Source organism: Micromys minutus (genome assembly GCF_963924665.1).
Source record: "Micromys minutus genome assembly, chromosome: 7".
Taxonomy (NCBI): Eukaryota; Metazoa; Chordata; class Mammalia; order Rodentia; family Muridae; genus Micromys; species Micromys minutus.
This window is the reverse complement of record NC_137976.1, coordinates 59,306,530-59,326,256: the sequence shown is the minus strand read 5'-3', so window position 1 is coordinate 59,326,256 and position 19,727 is coordinate 59,306,530. Positions and strand designations below refer to the sequence as shown.

At 39.4% G+C, this 19,727-nt stretch overlaps 1 protein-coding gene across 7 annotated transcripts in view; it reads left to right on the top strand.

Annotated features, from left to right (window-relative positions):
* ZNF148 (zinc finger protein 148) overlaps window positions 1-19,727 on the top strand; it is a 102,107-nt gene that overhangs the window by 77,607 nt on the left and 4,773 nt on the right. For all 7 annotated transcript variants that reach the window (XM_080919129.1, XM_080919128.1, XM_080919134.1 and 4 more), the window contains 2 exons: window positions 2,009-2,132; window positions 3,324-3,407. In XM_080919129.1, the coding sequence (XP_080775255.1) occupies window positions 2,009-2,132; window positions 3,324-3,407 (208 nt within the window). The remainder of the gene's footprint in view (window positions 1-2,008; window positions 2,133-3,323; window positions 3,408-19,727) is intronic.

The window sequence follows — 19,727 nt, the reverse complement described above, 5'->3', positions numbered from 1 at the left end:
TAGTATCGTTTTGTTTTGCATAGTTTGAATTCTATTTTAAGAGGGTTTGTGTATTTTCTTTCTGTACAGTGTTAACTTGCATTATTATTATGTGACTTGGAGGAAGTGAAAAAAAATTTAAACTTGACTGGCCAGAAATCAAACTTTTATTCTCACTGACTGTTCAGGAAGCTGTGACACCCACTTCCATTCTCCTGCCAAATGTGTCCCTTCTATGTCTTGGGTGCATAGACTTGAAGCATTGTTGACCATGTTGGCAATTTGCCCAGAACCCAAAAACCATGTATAATTTGCATACTAATTATCATTGATTTGCATTCAGTATAGGCTGAACTGTCTTCCTGGATTTAAAGTAAAAAAAATACACTAAAGATTAAAGCTATTTATCCTTCCCTACTTGTCTTTTTTAGGTTGAAGAAGCTATGGTTTATAGGCTCACTTCCCATGATCCTCTGTAGATCTTATGTTGTCTCTGCTTGCTTCCTTCCCTCCCTCCCTCCCTCCCTCCCCCCCCCCTCTCGTTTTGTTGTTGTTTTGTGTGTGTGAGGAGAAGTGTTGAGACAGGGCCTCCCATCTCCCTGGCTATCCTGGAACTCTCGGTGTAGACTAGGCTGGGGTTGGATGCACAGAGATGCAGCTGCCTCTGCCTCTTGAGTGCTGGGCTAGTGTGCCGCCATCCTCTGCTCACCTTCTACATGCTTTTCACCTCCAAAGTTGTTTCCCACTTTCTGGCTAGATGCCTTCTGATCTGATCCTGCTTTCCTTTTCCTTGGCTTCAAGTTCTTGTGGTGTAGCCCATGCTGCCCTTGGACTCTCTATCCTCCTGCTCCCAGACTCCTGATCTCCACTACAACTGACATCCTCTTAGAGTTTTCTATGCTTCTTCAACATCAGCTTTTGTCATCTTTTCTCTTTTCTTGGTAATGTTAAAAGGTATCTGACAGGAGGTGGTAAAATGCTGGGTGCCGAGTAAGTTGTTGGTAAGTTAGAATTCATGAGGCTAAAGGTGAGCTTACACTGCTAACTGTCCAGACCTTACTCACAACGTTCTTAATTGCAAGACACTCGGGATAGAAGAACTGGTTTCTTTTCTCCCATCTTCCTTCCCCATTTCTACCTTTATTTATCTGACAAATATTTTTAGGACATGTTTAGCAATAAAATTTCTACAGTATTCTTATAGATCCTAGACTGAGACAAAAATCCAGATTCTGTTTGATTACTGGAAAAGTTAATTTTTCTTTTAAAATATAAGAAATAACAGTAGTAAACTCTTATGAGACTAAAAAATATTTCAGTCTGTAAAATATATGCACACCTTGTATTTGTTCAGTTCCTCATCCATCACAGCAAAGGGGTGACTCCTTTTGAAGTGGTTCTTAACATATACAAATAAAGTATATTTATATATGTGTGGATATATGTACATACACATGCACACAAAAGGATACTATATATCTAGATAGATAAACACTGACTGTCTATCTGTCTATTGAGATGATATATATAATGTCCTTTTATATTGAAAAATTATATACTGGGTTCTGAACCTTTTTGAGTTGAACAAATCATGTTGTTTTTTTCCATTTAAGTAGATAGAGTTTCTCAATTTATTTACAGTCACATAAAATAAGTTAAATTGGTTTTCTGTGCTTTAGCCTTTCTCGTTGATTGGTTGGTACCTGACTTTTCTCCCTGCATATATGAGAATTTGAAATTGAAAATCAAACTGCTTTAGCAGCTCTTTAGGGAAATGCTAAGGGACTCTGGTAGCCATCAGCATTACAAGGGAGGGGGCAGAATGCTTCCAAGGTTTTCACTACAGACTTTACCCAACCTAAGTCAAATTGTACTTTCCTACATTAAAGGTGCCACTGTCCTAATATCCTTTTCCAGATATTTCCAAATATATTCATTATTTCTGAAAAAAATTATAATCTCTAGTGACCATTGCTTATGTAGTATTTACATTTTTAAAACTTGGGGTTTTTTTTTTTTTTTAAACTAGATCCTTACAATAAATGAGGATGGATCACTTGGTTTGAAAACCCCCAAATCTCATGTTTGCGAGCACTGCAATGCTGCCTTTAGAACGAACTATCACCTACAGAGACATGTCTTCATACATACAGGTATTGAATTAAAATGGGCGGTGCCTATTAAAATTATCATCATTGTTATTTTCATCTTTGTATAAATGTCATCCATCTTAAGACCATAGCTTGCTTGGCATTGTCAATCAGAATCTGTAGCCAGACCATCGGGAGGAAACCAAGAAAGACTTTAAATGGGAAGACAATTAATTAATACAGATATATACATTTAGTAGTCGTCATTGGGTACTCCCTTGCCTTAAAAGCTCTTTTTCAAGTAGAGAAACAGTTTAAACATGGATTCAGAGCCTGTTGCAGCCAACCTTCTGTGCTACGTATATGACCAGCACAGGCAGTGTTTGGAAACCAGATATTAGAAATGATAGCTAACAAAAGTAGAAGTTAAAAATCATGAGATTGTTGAAAATAGAGCTAAAGACTGATCACACACCTTTAGAAAAACAAGCTAGAAATGTTAAATGACCTGGTGGGTGGAGGAGATGTGTTGAACTAGAAAATGGAGCGATGGCCAGAATCTGAAGGAGAGAAAGAAGCCTTAAGGAGGCCTCAGGGTACAGAGAGAGTGGCTGCAGTCTGTGGAACAGAGGGCGTGATTTCTGTAAGGCTCAGCCACAATGGGTGGGGAAGCACTTGAGACTTGACTGCCCTTGTAAGGTGTGGTGGGGGGAAGGAGGAAGGCTCCAAGGAACAGTGCAGCAGGGAAGCCAGGCTTCCTTCCCCATGGTAGACCCACAGCACTGGACATGAATTGGGTTCCAGCAGAGACAGTGTTTCCAAGGACAGGGTTTTCTCTCAAGGGTGTTTATACAGTTCTGAACTCTGAAGAAAATCGGTAAAAGGGCAGAGGGCCGATTAGCCACAGAGAACAGGATGCGCATGCCTTCAGATACAGAAGAAGAGATATTTAAAGCAGACCAAGACATTTGGAGAGTGCTTTTTTAGCTCGTATATCTTTTAAGTTTTGTTTTCTTATTAAAAGGATATAAATGGAATTTTATTTTTTGTGTGATTGTGAAAATGTGAAACTTTAAATCCTGGAGGAAATTTTTGAGAGAAACTATAACTGTTAATGAAAAATGTTTTTTAAAAAAATCTTCTGTTTTAGAGTTTTCCAAAATTTGGGCTTCTAAGACTTATTTATCCTCAGAAATAATGACTTAAGTATTGTTTTATTCATTAACTAATATATGGATGTCAAATTATTTTAAGGCGAAAAACCGTTTCAATGTAGCCAATGTGACATGCGTTTCATACAGAAGTACCTGCTTCAGAGACATGAGAAGATCCATACCGGTGAGTGCTCGTCCTTCCATAACTCATCAGATAGAGGGAGGGAAGTCCAAGACACCACCAGTCCCAGCCTGCCTTTTAAGAAATCCTTGTAGTTAAACTCAGGTTTTAATGTCCAATCACAATACATTATTTTGAAGTAATTCCATAATAATCTAAGTTACATATTTTAAGTAACAGAGGAGGAAACTTTCCTAATATAGCCATTTCTTAAGCTAAGTAAAATTACCATTCACTCTAGTTAGCTTGTGGACTATTGAATTACTTGGAATATTAGAGCAGTAGCATCCTTCATGACTCTTCTTTATATGGTATACTGTATCAAGAATGACAGCTGCCTGTGTCTCTATCCAGTGTTAATGATTTACAAGCAAATATTTAGTAGGAAGATTATTAAAGTGATCTATATGGTAAAAATTTTAGTCTCATTTTAAAACAAGTATCTCAAATTTTCTAAGTGACTTTGATTTAATAGACTATTGACTTTTCTCCTTTGACATTTCTAAGCATTATAAAATGATGTTTCTTTGAAATTAATTTACAGTGTTTTAGGAGGTGGTGTGTGTCTGTAGAGCTTGGGTTTTCTCTCTCGTTGGAATTGAGAATGATGATGAATGCTAACAGTGAAAATGCTAGCCCTGCAGGTTAGGGCCTTGTTATGTGGGATGCTGCTATTCAAGACCGTAAGCTGCTGTGGACATGAAGAGGGTGGATAGGCAAGTTGTTTGTATTGCTCTGTAATTACCACTCGGTTAAGTACCTGTCCCAGAGTTGTGTAGGTGTGGTCTCATAGTATGTGCAGGTTTTGTGAAATGGAATTCTTTGGCCTCCTAATAGATAGAAGAAGCCTTTTTTAAACAAAAGCTTTCCTGCATCTTTGTTGTCATTAGAAACAAGTGTGAAGGTGCCCATTCTACTGCAATACAGTGCCATTGTCTGTCGACATGTTTGGCTTTAATTTGAGACGGGAGTCTTACTCTGTAGCTAAGATGGCCTGGAACTCAAATCTGTCTTTATGCCTCAGCCTGCTGAGTGCTGGTATCATCGCCATGAGCTGCCACATTTGGCTGGATGGTCTGCTCTTTAACATACTGTTCTGTATATCACTTTAGTATATATGATAGGAGAAAAAAATTATGTTTTTTTAATGTGACTTATTAGTTAAATTGAAATTTCAGTGCAATAGTAAAAATGTCAGATACAAGGTGAAAGTGGTTAAATATTTTCATGTGTTTATTAATTTTGATGATTTATTCATTTAACAAAAATTTAGTGGCTGATCCTCCAATGTTTTTTCCGTTCTAGGAGAGCACAGAGACTGTATGGAAGGGTCTTCTGTTTCTTTTATTTTGGAGATAAGAGACATATCAATAAGCATCATGTAATTAAGTGTTGTAGGTTTTTTGAATCCAGGGAAAGCCTCAGCAAAGCAGCGTGAGGCCAAGTTACGAGTCTGTGTGTGTGTGTGTGTGTGAGTGTGATCTGAGACAATGAGACATAATGCTTGTCCTTCTGTCACTCTGACACTGTGGTGAACCCTGGCCACAGTCTTGTAATAGATCTGTTTTGGTTTCATTCCTAGGGAAAATAGCTCAGACCAGGTGCTTCTCACCTCTAGGCAGTGTCTTATCACAGGTCTAAATGTAACTAAGAAAACTGCCATAGACATGCTCACAGACCAAACTCATCTACACCGTGCCTCACTGAGACTCCCAGATTATTCTAAAGTGATTTTGGTTGACTATTAAAATGAAGTCACATTTACAGATTGGGCTTAAGTGGAGTATGATGAGTAGTTTATTGAGAATTTCTTAAGTACCAGGTACTGTCATGTAGTCCTCACATTAGTTTTGAAAGGCAGGAGGTGTTATTGTCCCCATTTTATTGTTCAGGATGTATTAGGCAGCAGAGAGAAGCTGAGAACTTCTTTAACTTTGTACAGTGTAGTAAATGAAGTTGCCCAGACTCCAGTTCAAGGCTCTGTCACTCTATAGACCAAGATAGTGAGTCACTGAGCAAATGAGACAGAAAGAGATGTAGAGATATACAACTTTTGGCTCTTTAAAGTTTTCTTCTTGTCACTCTGCCAGTCAGTTACGGCTTAGCTTTTCTGTGAGTTAGTAACATCTGCACTCAGAATTCTCATGTTACAATACAGCCTAGGAGACATAGGACTCCCGAGCAACCTCCCCCTGCTCCCCTCTCTCACTTTCTTTGGGGTGGTTTTGAGACAGAGTTTTTCTGTGTAACCCTAGCTATCCTATAACTCACTCTGTAGACCTCAAACTCAGAGTTCTACCTGCCTCTGCCTATATGATCATTAGCTGGTCAATCTTCTTTTGCTCCACAACATTCAGTTTCTTGCTAACTAGAGCCCAGAACAGGTGCAGTAGTGTTATTGATGTGCTCAACAGCCTTTGAGACACCATTCCCCATGACACGGGTCTCATCATTTATTGCCTTGGAGTTCTAGGGCTTTGTAGATGCCAGTGGATGCACCGCTGGGCACTGCAGCTCAGAGGAGACCTTTTGCTGTGTAGAGATCCACTTTAGCAGTGGGATTCCCATGGGAATCAAAGATCTCTCTGGCATGGGTCCTGAGAACAGACATGGTGAACTCCTGGCAGTTGGATTGCTGAGAATGAAGGAGGGTTCTGTAGACACTGAAGAGAGCATTAAGAACAAATGTGAGTGCTGCCCTCTACCAGAGCAACACTTAGATTGATTTTAAAAGCAGGAAAATTTTTTTGTCTTGAAATTAAATTACCTGTTTTGGAATGCATCTCAAAATATATTTTCTGCACTGATGCTTTCTGTTGGCTGTGATAAATACCACTATCAAAAGCAACTTGGGGAGGAAGAAGTTTGTTTAACTTTGTGTGTTATAGGCCATCATTGAAGGAAGTCAGGGCCATAACTCAAGACAGGAACGTGGAGTCAGGAACTGATGCAGAGACCACCAAGGAGTGATACTTACTGGCTTGCTTCCTCTGGCTTGCTCAGCTACCTTTCTTATATAACTTATACCTACCTGCCCAAGGATGCCACTGCCCACAGTGGGCTCACTCGACTTTACAATATCACTTAGCAAACAAGAAAATGACGAAAGGCTAATCCAATGGAGGCAGTTCCTCAAGTGAGAGTCTTTCTTACAAGTTATGTTGGGTTTATGTGAAGTTGACAGAAACTATGACATACGTTTATCTGCTTTTCAGTTGAACAAGAAATAAATTCCCCCGGGCTGGAGAGATGGCTCAGTGGTTAAGAGCACTGACTGCTCTTCCAGAGGTCCTGAGTTCAATTCCCAGCAACCACATGGTGGCTCACAACCATCTGTAATGGGATCTGATGCCCTCTTCTGGTGTTTTAAGTACACCTACAGTGTACTCAAAGAAAGAAAGGAAGGAGTTCCCCATGGCCAGCTGGTGTGAGACTGTGTAGTGAGATGATCCATCAGTTTTTAAAGGCTCCATCTGCTTTACAGCCTTTTACATTCTGGTAGAGCTCATTATAGTGACCACTCCTGTTCCCTTATGTCCAGCCTCTTCTCTGCTCTGCTCTTAACAGGAGTAAAACTCATCACTGGCTTGGTTGATTTGACAAACACAGTGTTTTCTGAGACTCTTAAAAGCTAAGAATACAACTAGATTGAGTCTTTACATTTCAGACGTTTTAACCTGTCTTGGTCATCACTTAAGCATATTCCTGATGTTGGACTTGTCTGTTCAGTACTATTTTAGGATAAAATACTTGGGCATCTAAAAGCTAACCCAGAAGTTCTAGTCCTTTTAGACTAGTGCCCTGAAAACTGTCATGATGTGAGTATCCTTGGGATTGCTGTTTTAGGCAATCAGAAATATACATCTTTTTAGGACGATCACAGGCCCCTTATTTTGCATATATTTTGGGGGTGTGAGCGAGAAGGTGAGGCTCTGAGGCTGAGGATGAAGACAGTAATCCAGGACTGCTGCTTGAGTATATTCTTCCACAAAATCATCCTTTTATGTGCAGGTTTACTTTTGAGCAGGGGCTTTTATGTAGAGTACCTTTTCCTTTGCATTTAAAAAGAATGTGTAGGATAAGATGGCTAAGTTATGAGCAGTTTTGTCTTCTCTAAGACAGGGACAATCTTTCCACCACGGTTAAGGAGCCACTGAGGAGTAAGAATCTTGTGTAACAATTTTTACTGTTTTCCTGCATCTCTTTATTAAGTACGGAACACCTCTTGTGATACTTCTGACACACAGTTTGAGCAGTCTGTGGCTGCTTCTCATAGTGGCAGCAGTTAGTTTATTTCAGTAAGAATCACATGAAGCTATTTCTGTTTAAAGAGTTAATATAAACTCCCTTCCAAATTAAAAAAAGTTAAAAATGATAGCTAAATTATTGGCACTTACCTATATTTGCTAGGTTTCTTATTCCTTAAAATTTTATTTGAGGGGGCTTGAATGGGTTCAGGTACTTACTGCCAAGCCTCACAACTTGAGTTCCATCTCTGGGACCTACATGGTGGGAGGAAAACCGATGCCCACAAGTTGTCCACTGTGGTAGATGTGATTTGCTCTCCAATAAACAAACAGACAAATAAAAAAAAAGGGGGGGGGGTGAGTGAATGAAACTTTAAAAAATGGGGGTTCTTGTACATTTTCTTTCTTTATGAACATATTTATCTTTATAAATGGATATGATTCTACATCCTTAATCTCAACACTCAGGAGGCGGAGTCAGAAGCAACCCTTAACTACACAGTGAGTTCAAGGCCACTTTGTGAATATCCTGTTTCACAAACAAAGTGAAACAAACAGAAATATTAAGAAACACTGGAAAACATGTTCTTCTTCTTCTTTTGACTATGACACATGAACAGCCACTGTTAAGCTGTGGCATGCAGTACCCTATAACAAAACAACAGCAGCACAGACCCATCCGTGCTTGGGAGAATTGGGTGAGGCAGGCAAGCAATGGAAGAGGAACCTGGGCCATCATTTAGCGTGTGCTACTCATATTCCTGCAGGCTAAAACCCTCACCTGCCTGCACTGTGCATGTTCTTCTAACAGCACCTAGCAGCCTACCCCCACATGAGCACACCCTGCTCCAACAAGGGTCTCGTGGAATCCATGTACTAGCATACCTGGTTTTATGAGGTATAGGAAATTCAACCCAACGCCTCTAACTACTGTATTGGGGACATCAACTCATCCTTATAAGGAAACAAGTTTTAAAATAACATTAATAATTTGCCTAACACATGCAGTTGGTTAATAACATATTTGAGTTCATGCTGTTAACCAGCTACTATCAAGCTCAAAGGAAAATTTGAATTGGCAACCTTTGCTTCTAACAATAGAAGCTTTTATTTTGTTCAGGAGCTCTGGCAGTCCTGCATCTGGCCTATAGCCTGTGGGTAATTAGGTTCGCGTGCCTAAAATGAAGTCTGTGGAGCTGATTGTATCCAGTTATGGATGAAGTGGACAGAGGCAGGCAAGATAGCAAGGGTGTAAACGATCATTCCGACTAAGCAGGACCAGTGGGTAGAAGGGTAGTTTAGAATTATGTTGGCTAATTTTGATGTCAAGTTAGCAAGTATCAGATTTCTCCTGTGAAGAGTATAAAACATTGTTTATATTATAAAGCATTGTTTAGAATAATGGAAGTTGTGGAGCTATTGGGGATATTTTGTTATTTGTAACTAATACGAGACTTTAATATTTAACATTTTTCTTACAATTTATTCAGATTGCCAACATATTAACCATATTTATCTTTAGTCATGCAGTAATATTCCTTTCAGAACAATAAGCCAGCTAGAGGCTGTAGTACTACTTGAGTTTGAAAATGAGACAGCTTAGAAACCATAGGTTAGTGCAGCAAAACAGGAAAGCAACTAATTTTCAGTAAGAGCTTAACAAATGACACATTTTATAGTTACTTCTGACAACAGTTTAAAGACATTTTCTGTTCAAGTTGTCTGAGTGCCTTCAGAAAAGACAAATCAGGTGTCAGGTGTCAGACAAGACAAATCCTTCTCCTTTCCTGAGCTAACACACTTGATGATTTCTCAAACTCCATCCTGCAGCTGCATTTCTGGTAGCTACTAGACTGCTGTGTCAGAGCCTGGGTTACTGGGCCATTGGCACCCATGTCTTAACATGGGTTTGCAGACAGACGTTTAGATGGGTTGACAGAGACTTCCCATTGTCAATAAAGATTTTCATTTGGCTTTTAAATAACATTTAGCCTTAAATTTTATGGGTTTTGTTTTTGTTCGTTTTTTTTAGTTTTTACCAAGAAAAAAAAAAAAGAGCCAAATTATCTGATTTGGGCATAATCATAGTGAAAAAAGATAACTTAGAGTCATTGAATAAATACAAGTTCTTATGAGGTTATTCTCATTTTTTTTCTGGAGTCTTTGACAATTTTAAATCTCTGCCAAGTTACTCTTCTGTTCTAAAGATACTTTAATGTCATCATTTCAGCCCACATTGGAGTGTTTGAGAATGTCTTATAATTTATGTTGCCCTGGTGTAAAAAGTTTAGCTTTCATTCTCCTTTGACTTAAGGTTTCTTTGTTCATAGGTGAACAAAATTAATATGAAACATATTTCAAAGGAAGAACAAATATGGGTGAATTTTTATAACAGTTTAATCCAAAGGAATTGAAATTTAAATATTATAAGGGCAGTGATTTTTCAGACTCCCACCCATCCTGTGATAGAGAGCTTAATGTTTTGAAATGGATTTTTAAATAAAACCCAGCATTGAGGGTTAACAGAAATCAAGGCCTGACCTTGGTCCCCAGCACTGACAATGAAAAAAGCAAAAGGAGCCAGGCTGTGACGGCACACACCTTTAATCCCTGCACTCGGTAGGCATAGGCAGGCCGATCTTTGAGTTGCAGGACAGCCAAGGCTCTACAGAGAAACCATGTCTCTAAGCAAGCAAACAAACAAACAAACCTAAGGGGGGGAAGCAAACAGTCTTAGGGTCAATACCTAGCACTACAAATTAAAGGGGTTCCCCCACCCTTTTTCTATCTCCCAGGACACATCTGTGTCCTATAATTGGACAGAACTTGAGCTGGATTTCAATCCACAGGGCCTGAAGGGACTGTCTTCTCTTCAGATGTTGTTTAAGTTGTAAACTGAGGGTTCCCATGACCCCTACTTCAGTTTTATAATTCACAGAACTCAGAAAATTCAGCACTTTGCTGTAAAGGATGTAGATGAACAGCTGGATGTGGGGTGAGTCTTCTCCCGTGTAACAGTGTGACAGTGGTTAAATCTATACTTCGGGACTCAACTGCTGCCAGTGAAGTAATTTTGCCACAAAAGTGCTTTCCTTTGTAATGCTAAATTGAGTGTATTAAGAAACATTTTCAATCTTAAGCAAAAGCTAATTTTCAAAACTGACTTTAAATGGCTTCTACTGCCCAAACTCTTTTTTTTTTTTCCTGCTAGATGCTCCCACCATTAGCTATAACAAAACTTGACAGACCCACTTCAGGTTAGACCAAAATATTTTCTCCACTTTTTGAAAGTAATCTTAAAAGGAGAAAAAAAAAAAAGTCTGACTGAGATTTCAGTCAATATGGCATTAGTTCATTTAAACTGTGAGATTTAAAAGTGTTCTTGCTTCTGTTCCATTCTTCAGTCACTGTAAACTTGGCACTGACTTTCTTGAATACCACCAGTAACTGCTATAGTGTAAGAGTTGTCTCTGCCTCTTGGTTCTGATAAGCAGCTCCCAAAATCCTTGTATTTTCCTGAAGGACTGGAATTACTCAGTATCTTTTGTGTCAATATTGGAATTTTTGACTCTGATTCCTGACAGTGCCTCAAATCCCTGCCCCCTCTTCAGTGATGGTAATACTAAATGTCTTCTGTCCCTGCAGCAGACAGAGCTCTTCAATTCCTGGGCATTTCCTAACCCAGAAGCCTCTTCTGTTTTATGGGGTGATTCTTGTTGGGACCCTAGATAGGTTCAAGGCGAGGCTATTCATAAAAACATCAGGCCTTGATTAGCCTTCAATTCTCACCACTCTTTCCAGCTTCAAGGGTTCTGAACCCTCTTTAAAGCCCCTGCATGCATAATACTCAGAGATCTCTGGTGGTCAACACATCCATGTTCCAGAAGGATGGAGGACGCTTCCAGACTCACCCTGCATCTGGCTGTTCTTCCATATCCTTTACAGCAAAGTGCTAAGTACAAGTAAAGAGCTTTAAAACTGAAGTAGGAGTCATGGGAACCCTCAGTTTACAACTTAAACAACATCTGAAGAGAGGACAGTCTCTTCAGGCCCTGTGGATTGAAATCCAACTCAAGTTCCATTAGCTTCTGGATAGTGATTCAAAGGAAATGTCTGTGTTTCTGAATTCATCTAAATGAACAACTTCACCCAATCTTTTGTCAATTTGTCGTATATAATGTAAAAAGTCCAGGTAGCAGGAATTCACTATAATTTTATAAATTCCTTTCAGTTTATATATTGTATGTTCATGGGTTGATACCAATACTTTGTGATAAGTTTTCATAAAGATGGAAAACATAATCACATTAATGTTTTGCTATTTGTTTTTACTTCTTCAGATAGGGTTTCCATGTGTAGACCAGGCTGTCCTCAAACTCAGATCTGACTGCTTCTGCCTCCCAAGTGCTGGGATTAAAGTCATATGCTATGGTGATTACAGTTAGCACTGATTATTGGCATTGTCATTTAAAATAGTCTTAAGGAAGCGCTCTTCAGTGCTAACTTTTCATTGAGCTTTTTATTCCCACCATAAAAGAGAATTCTAGTCTTTTCATATTATGGTTTGAACTTTATTAGTAAAAACCTTATAGAAGTTTATCTTTTTATATTTGTATCATAATATGTTCGATTACTTCTTGGAACATCAAGTCTAATATATTTACTGTCTAGTTTTTATAGGAAAGGTGTGCTATCTTACTTCTCCCCTTCCTCTCCCACTTCTTAGGCCTCTGCTTTGTTGACATTCCTGTCATTCATTCATTCATTCATTCATTCATTCATTCATTCATTCATTCATTATCCATTCATATATTTTATTGAGAGAGCTCTCGTTGTGTACCTCCAGCTGGCCTGAAACTATGTAGACAGGGCTGGCTTTGAACTCTAAGAGATCTACCTGCTTCTAGCTTACAAATGTTTGGGTGTGCGTGCCTTTACACCTGGCCCCTGTCATTTATCCCATTGCAGCCAAGGTTCCTCCTTACATTGATGGTTACTAAACTCTGGTATTTGTAATTTCTGTTTCCTGGCTCTAAGACCTGCCATGTTTGCTCACACTGATAATACCTGGCTTTTAAGATTCTCTTTTCTCTGTGAGAACCTATGATTCAGTGATTCTACCTCTTCTCTAAGTTATTTTTGTCCTGTGATAAAACACTGACCAAAAGCAGTTTGAGTAAGGAGAGGGGCTTATTTCAGTACAGGTTACAGTCCACCATCAAGGGAAGCCAAGGCAGGAACTCAAGGAAGGAACTGAGGCAGAGCCCATGGAGGAAAACACTGCTTACTGGCTTGCTGGATTTGGCTTCCTCATTTATCTCTCTTATACAGCTCGTGCCTACCTGCCCAGGTGTGACACCATCCACAGTGAACTGAGCTTTCTGTGTGATAGAAACAATTCCTCAGTGGATGTTTCCTTGTCTCATGTTCAGAGATGAAACTAACTGCGCTGTTCCACTTTGTCAGTTTTGGCACACAGACCTCTTCTTAAAGCTATGACCTTTCCTTTCTTATTCTCAAAGTCTCATATTAGTATCATAATATAAGATGCTTTTTAAAAGTACCGGTTTTTAAAAAATTCCAGTGATTTAAAAGTCAATCTCTTTTAAAACTAAAAAAACCCAAATAAGTGATATGTTTTTATTCTAGGAGAGAATAACTAGGGCACAGTTAAATTCAAATCCAAGCAGAACTAAAATTGAACTGTGTAAATAGTTAATGTTTGACATCTGGGACTTACTCATGATCTTCTGGATCCCAAAGGGCTTGAGTAGTTCACCTCTAGCTCTGCCATCCTCAGCACACTCAGCTTTCTAGGTATGCTCAGGCCAGCTCCACTCCATATCTGCTGCTTTTGTAGTTTGTTACCCCATAGTTCTAGATCTTCAGTTTCCAGGGATCTTAAGAGCAACTGATGCTACTCATTCACCAATGACTTCTCTTGGCTTTTCTTCTGACCATTTCCCTTGATGGCCTTCAGTACTGTAGCTTCATGCTGCCAGAACCAGTCTTGTATTTGATACTCTGCTGTAGTCACATAGGGACCACAGCTCTGTATTTGGCCTCAACGAACACTTTGCAGAAGAGTTTGCTTCAGTGAGGCTGGTCTGTTAGTTATCACAGCCAATTCTTCAGCTCCAACTAACTCACATCCATCTATTTTCCGTGGGAAGCACATGTTTCATGTTGGTGATGATGCTGAATGCTGATCTGTTTTGATTCTTCAACCCTATTAACCAAACACCAGATCCTTTGACCCCCCCCCCCACTTTTGGGGGGGGGGGCAGGGTTTCTGTGTATCCTTGGCTGTCCTGGATCTTGTTCTGTAGACCAGGCTAGCTATGAACTCAACACTTTGACCACAAGCAACTTGAGGAGAGAAGGGTTTATTTGTCTTATAAGTCACAGTGCTATGATGGAGGGGAAGCTCCTGCTTTCTGCTCTGCTTCCCTTACTACTCAACTGCCTTCTTAGAGAGCCCATTACCTAGGTGTAGCCCCATCCACAGTGGACTAGGTTTTCTATATCAACTAGCAATTTAAAAAATGCACCACAGGCCAATCTGACTGAAGCAGTTACCTTTCCAAGTGTGTCAAGTTCACAGCTGAAGCTGTGATGCCCCCTTTCATCATTTTCTATAAATCTTCACATCTAAATTCTGTCAGTTATAGCTACTTCCTTGATTATATCATGTCTCTTGCCTCTTAAAATTATTTTTAAAATTATTTTTGTACATATATGAGTGTTTTACCTGTATACATCTTTTCACCATTTGCGTGCATGGTGAATGAGGAGGCCAAAAGAGAGTAGTACCAGGTTTCCTGGAAGTTTGTGATCCTACATGTAGATATTATGGATTGAACTCAGGACCTCTGGAAGAACAGCCAGTGCTCTCTCTTAACCACTGAGCCATCTCTCTAGCCCACCCATTGTCCTGTCTTTATCAGGGACTGAACTAAACACCCTGTATCTTAGGCGGGTACTGAGGGTTATATTCCTCGTCTTCTCCTGCCATTCTCACCCTCATAGTATTTATCTGACTGAACTTATTGGATATTTCAACTCATTGGGCTGTTGGAATAAAAAGGCTATGCCAAACTTCTTGATGTTTTATTTCTTCTGTAAGAGGGCAAGAGAGGTATGTACATGCTGTAGCTCTGTGGAAGTCAGAAGAAAACTTGTATGAGTTATTTTCTTCCTCATGAATGTGAGATTCAGGTTGTCAGACACCACAACATTTGCCCACTAAGCCATCTTTCTGGCCACGTGAATTAGATCATTTAATGATGGGTTCTGAATATCTACTGTGAATGGTTTCTTTAGTTCACTCATCTGGGATGGGTCTGTATTTTTATAACATATTGAAACTATGTATGTATGTATGTATGTATGTATGTATGTATGTATGTATGTATGTATGTCTACTGTGAATGGTTTCTTTAGTTCACTCATCTGGGATGGGTCTGTATTTTTATAACATATTGAAACTATGTATGTATGTATGTATGTATGTATGTATGTATGTATGTATGTCTACTGTGAATGGTTTCTTTAGTTCATTCATCTGGGATGGGTCTGTATTTTTATAACACATTGAAACTATGTATGTATGTATGTATGTATGTATGTATGTATGTATGTATGTATGATGTATTTGAGACAGGGTCTTACTATCTAGTTCTGGCTGCCATTGGAAGTCACCATGTAATCAGGCTGGCCTCAAAACTCAACAGAGATTTGCCTGCCTCTGCCTTCTAGGTGCTGAGATTATGTGGACCACCAAGCCTGGCCATATGTGATTCTTTTAAAGGAAAGGCTTATCTGCCTTTTTTACTCAAATAGGTGTCCAGACTTTCTCCTGTCTATAAACCAGTAGTTCTGCTTCCCTTCTCACTCGAGTTATTGCCTACTCACTATATAATGGACAAGATTGAATTATTCAGTTGCTGAGATAAATTCTTAGCACTGCGTGTATTCATCCATGTGTTAGAAGAAGTCTTTTGGTGGAAAAATGAGCTTATCACCTTCCTTTAAATAACAGTTGAAAGTAGGCAAGGGTAGTAAAGGTTTGCACAGTAAGGGTAGTGAACTTAGCTAGAGTTGCTGGGTTGCAGGTTGACTTCTCATAAGTAGTGAGTGGAATAAGCAGGAACCATTAAGAAGTAGTACATGGGAAGATTTATTATACTTTATAAAAACCTCTGAGGATTGTCAGTTACTTGTAGAGATGTGGAGAGAAAAATCTTTTTATCACTCATTCATTCATTCATTCATTCATTCATTTGTGTTTTTTTTGAGACAGGCTCTTACTCTATGTAGCCCAGGTTGGCTTCAGCTCATAGTCTTGCTGAGTGCTGGGATTGCAGGCGTGTGCCATCATGGTTCACGTGATCTGTGTTCTTGACATTGTCCTATTTACTTTGGCCATTCTAAAAAGTTTGTACTTTGCATTTATTATGGTATTTTAATTTTATTTTACATGTATGGATGTTTTGTTTATAAGCATGTCTGCATCATATGCATGCACACCTGGTGCTCTTGGAGGCCAGAAGAGATTGGATACCTTGAAATTGGAGTTATAGATAGTTGTGAGCCATCATGTGGTGCTGGGAACCAAACCCAGGTTCTGTATCAGAGCAGCCAGTGCTCTCTCTGTGTTTACATTTTCCTAAGGCTCTAAAAGGTTGGACATTCCCTTGTGTTCTTACCTGCATTGATAGAGTGATTGAGTCCCTCACCCTTTAAAGAACATTGGATTATTTTCTTACTAATGAGTTAACATTATTTACCATATGACTTTGTATTTCTTGCTGTGATACAAAAAATAGAAGGGTGATGAATTTATATTAATATATTTTCTAAAATATGTAGAAATGGAAGTCTAAAAGTTTGGCAGATACTAGGTTTAGATTTATTTTTTCTATTACAATTGGAACATAAAAGAAAAGGTCTGGAATCAAAGTTTTATTATTTACTTCAAGAAAACAATTTAGGTAAGTGGACTTTAGTTTAGTGCTTCTATCCCCATCACCTATGACTGTGTACTAAGGCCTTTGAAACTAGTGTCCTAGCCTCAAAGTACTGCAGCCAACTTATCCACTGGCTCACTTGTGGCTGCTAATGGCTACTGCCAGACGTGTCTTTGCTCTTTGGCCAACAGCAACATCTGTAAAGTGCTGGGTCTCACCACCTAGAGATGCTGCCCTGGCTGATTATAGAAGGTCCTGATGCTTCTTTGACGTTCATGTCACAGTCATGGCCTTAGTGTTCAGTCCCTTGTGTACTTGGCATAATGTTCTAAGACATTTAGCAGTCAGTCAGCCAGCCCAAAGCCAAGCAGTGCCAGCCCTTGTCTTGACATGGCAAAACTGCCAGCCTGGGCTTTCGTGTTACTAGGCCAAAGCCACGCTTGATCCCTGACCCTGTAAACCAGGCAGGGTACAGTATGCAGTGTAGGGGGCCAACAGGAGCCTTGTTGACTGCACTGTCTCAGCACCTTAGCTACCTTGTTATATCACACACATGTATGATACAAGCTTACACAGCACATAGTTTTCTAGAAGACTGGTTAAAATCCAACTGAAGCACTAAGAAGAAATTAAATTGACCAGGTGTGGGGCACATTTCTGAAATCTCATATAGGTCCTCAGAGAGTGGTGTGGCCTTATGGAGATCTCCCCACCTATGACTGAGAGCTGATAGGCAAGGTTTTATGGAAGTCTGGGGCAGGTAGCCATTGATGCTGTAAATAAATGAATACAATAGCCATATTGTTCCAAGAAGGTAAGCATAGCATTGATGCCTGTATCCCCTGGGCTTTGGAGGGGTGATATAGACATCGTATTTGGGGGCGAGGACTCCAGTCTCTGGGTTTTTACATTAGCTCTTCTTGCAGCTGCAAAGGGAAGGGTCTGTGACCAGGACTGAGAGCAGGCACTCACCTATGGCAGTAAACATCCATTGTTGTTTTAGATGGGCTCTCATGTGTCCCCCTGGTCTTGAACTCTCTTTGTGGTTGAGAATAATCCAGAATTTCTGGTCTTGCTGTGTACCTCCGCAGTGCTGAAATTACAAGTGTACACAGCCACACTGTTTCTATTGGTGTTGGGGATCAAACCAGATCTAGCCTTCTGTGTGCTAGGCAAACACTAAACAAACACCATAGCCCAAGCCCTAGCTCATTTTTTTTAAGTAGAGATAATAAAGACATCAGATATTATATGGCATGTTTATAGATCCATTTCTAAATAGGTGTAGAATTCTGTACCCAGGGAACTATCCATCCAAAGTGTGGATAGAATAAAATTATATTCAGATGAACAGAGACCAAGAACATTAAGAACTATGAACAATTCCTTAGACGGATTAAAAATGATTCCATATGAAAACAAGGAAGTGAGACCAGTTACGTGGCTCAGCAGTAAAAGTTCTGGTCATACAACCCTGATGGCCTGAGTTCTACCTCTAGAACTGTGAAGTAGCCAGACATGGTGGCATGCATCGATAATCCCAGCACTCATACAGTAAGACAGGAGGTGGAGATAGGAGATAGGCATGAAGTTCATAGTCTCGCTAGCCTGGAGTACTTAGCACAGCAGCAGGAACAGGAAAGACCCTGACTTAACACCGTGGGAAGAACAACTTTTTAAAGTTGTCCTTTGACTTCCACATGTGCACCTTCTACACATACATCATATGCACAATGATGAAGAGAAAAACATGGAAAGGCAGAGAGTGGCAGAGACATTAAATACGTGGCTAAGGCAAATCTGTGTGAGTTTGAGGACATCCTGCAGCAGGAACTACATGGGCCTTGTGTCAAAAAACAAAACAAAGCAAAATGGGAAGAAGGACAAAATCATAAAGCAAGTTATAGTTGGTATCATCAAATATGAGGAAAAGAATTGCTAAGAGATACAGTCTAAGTGTCCTTTACCCTAAATGCTTGAGGTGCAAAGTGTTTAAAATTGAATGGTTTAGATTTTGTAATACTTGCTTTTGCATGAGATACCTTAGGGTTGGATCCAAGTATAACATGAACTTCATTGTTGTGGCACATGCAGCCTAAAGGGTAAGATGATAAGACTTTGAAGATGGCTGCACTTTGGTGTAGCATACTTACTATGAGAGGTTTGTGTGTGGGGCTGTTTCACTTTGGCACTCAGAATGTTTGGGGTTTGGAACATTTCAGATTTCAAAATTCTGGGCTAGAGTTGCTCAACCTGTACCTAATTAACCCCAAATCAAATGATCCAATAGCAAACAATTAGTGTATGATTATGTTTAACCCAAAATAGTTGAAAGGGTATCTTAATGTAAAATATCTTAAATACTCCAGAGTAAAGTTAGGCTATATCAAGACAAAGATTAGTAGGCATATTTGATATGTAAGGATCAGTAAGAAGAAACACAGAACATTAGAAAAGCATACACTCTAGATAGTCATAGCACAGTAAACACAGCTAAAGAAGAGTTTTCAGGCAGCAAACAGAAATGAAGAAAAACAAGTCACTATAACAACAAGGTTTGGTAACATCAGACTGGATGTTTTTCAGTGTGTATATGAGACAAGCCAACACTGAAAGGAAAAGTGAGCAAGTTGTCCATAAGAATTTTTTTTTAATCAACTGATAAAGAACTGGAACCATGACCCCAGAGATCTGGTCTGCTCAGCCCATTGACACTGAAATATGTACTGTGTCATCTACAAGTGTATTGGGCTACATCCATAACAACATGCCAGAGCCCATGCATTCAACTTACTGCACCACATTCTTTTCAACTGTCATAAGCCATGTCTCTGCACACTCTCAGTATTAGTCCATAGCTAAGGGTGCACATATGTACATTACTATAGATTTAACACAAGCATTAAGAAACAGGAAAACATTACAACTTTGTTCTAAAAACCTGAAAATGTAGGCAGGAGATGTTTCAGAAGGTAAAGGTGCTTGTTACTAAGCCTGATTTCCTGAATTGCATCTCTGAGACCCACAAAATGGAAAGAGAGAACTGGCTTTCACAAAGTGTCATGTGTGGAGGTCAGAAATCAACTTGTGAGAGTCAGTTTCTGCCT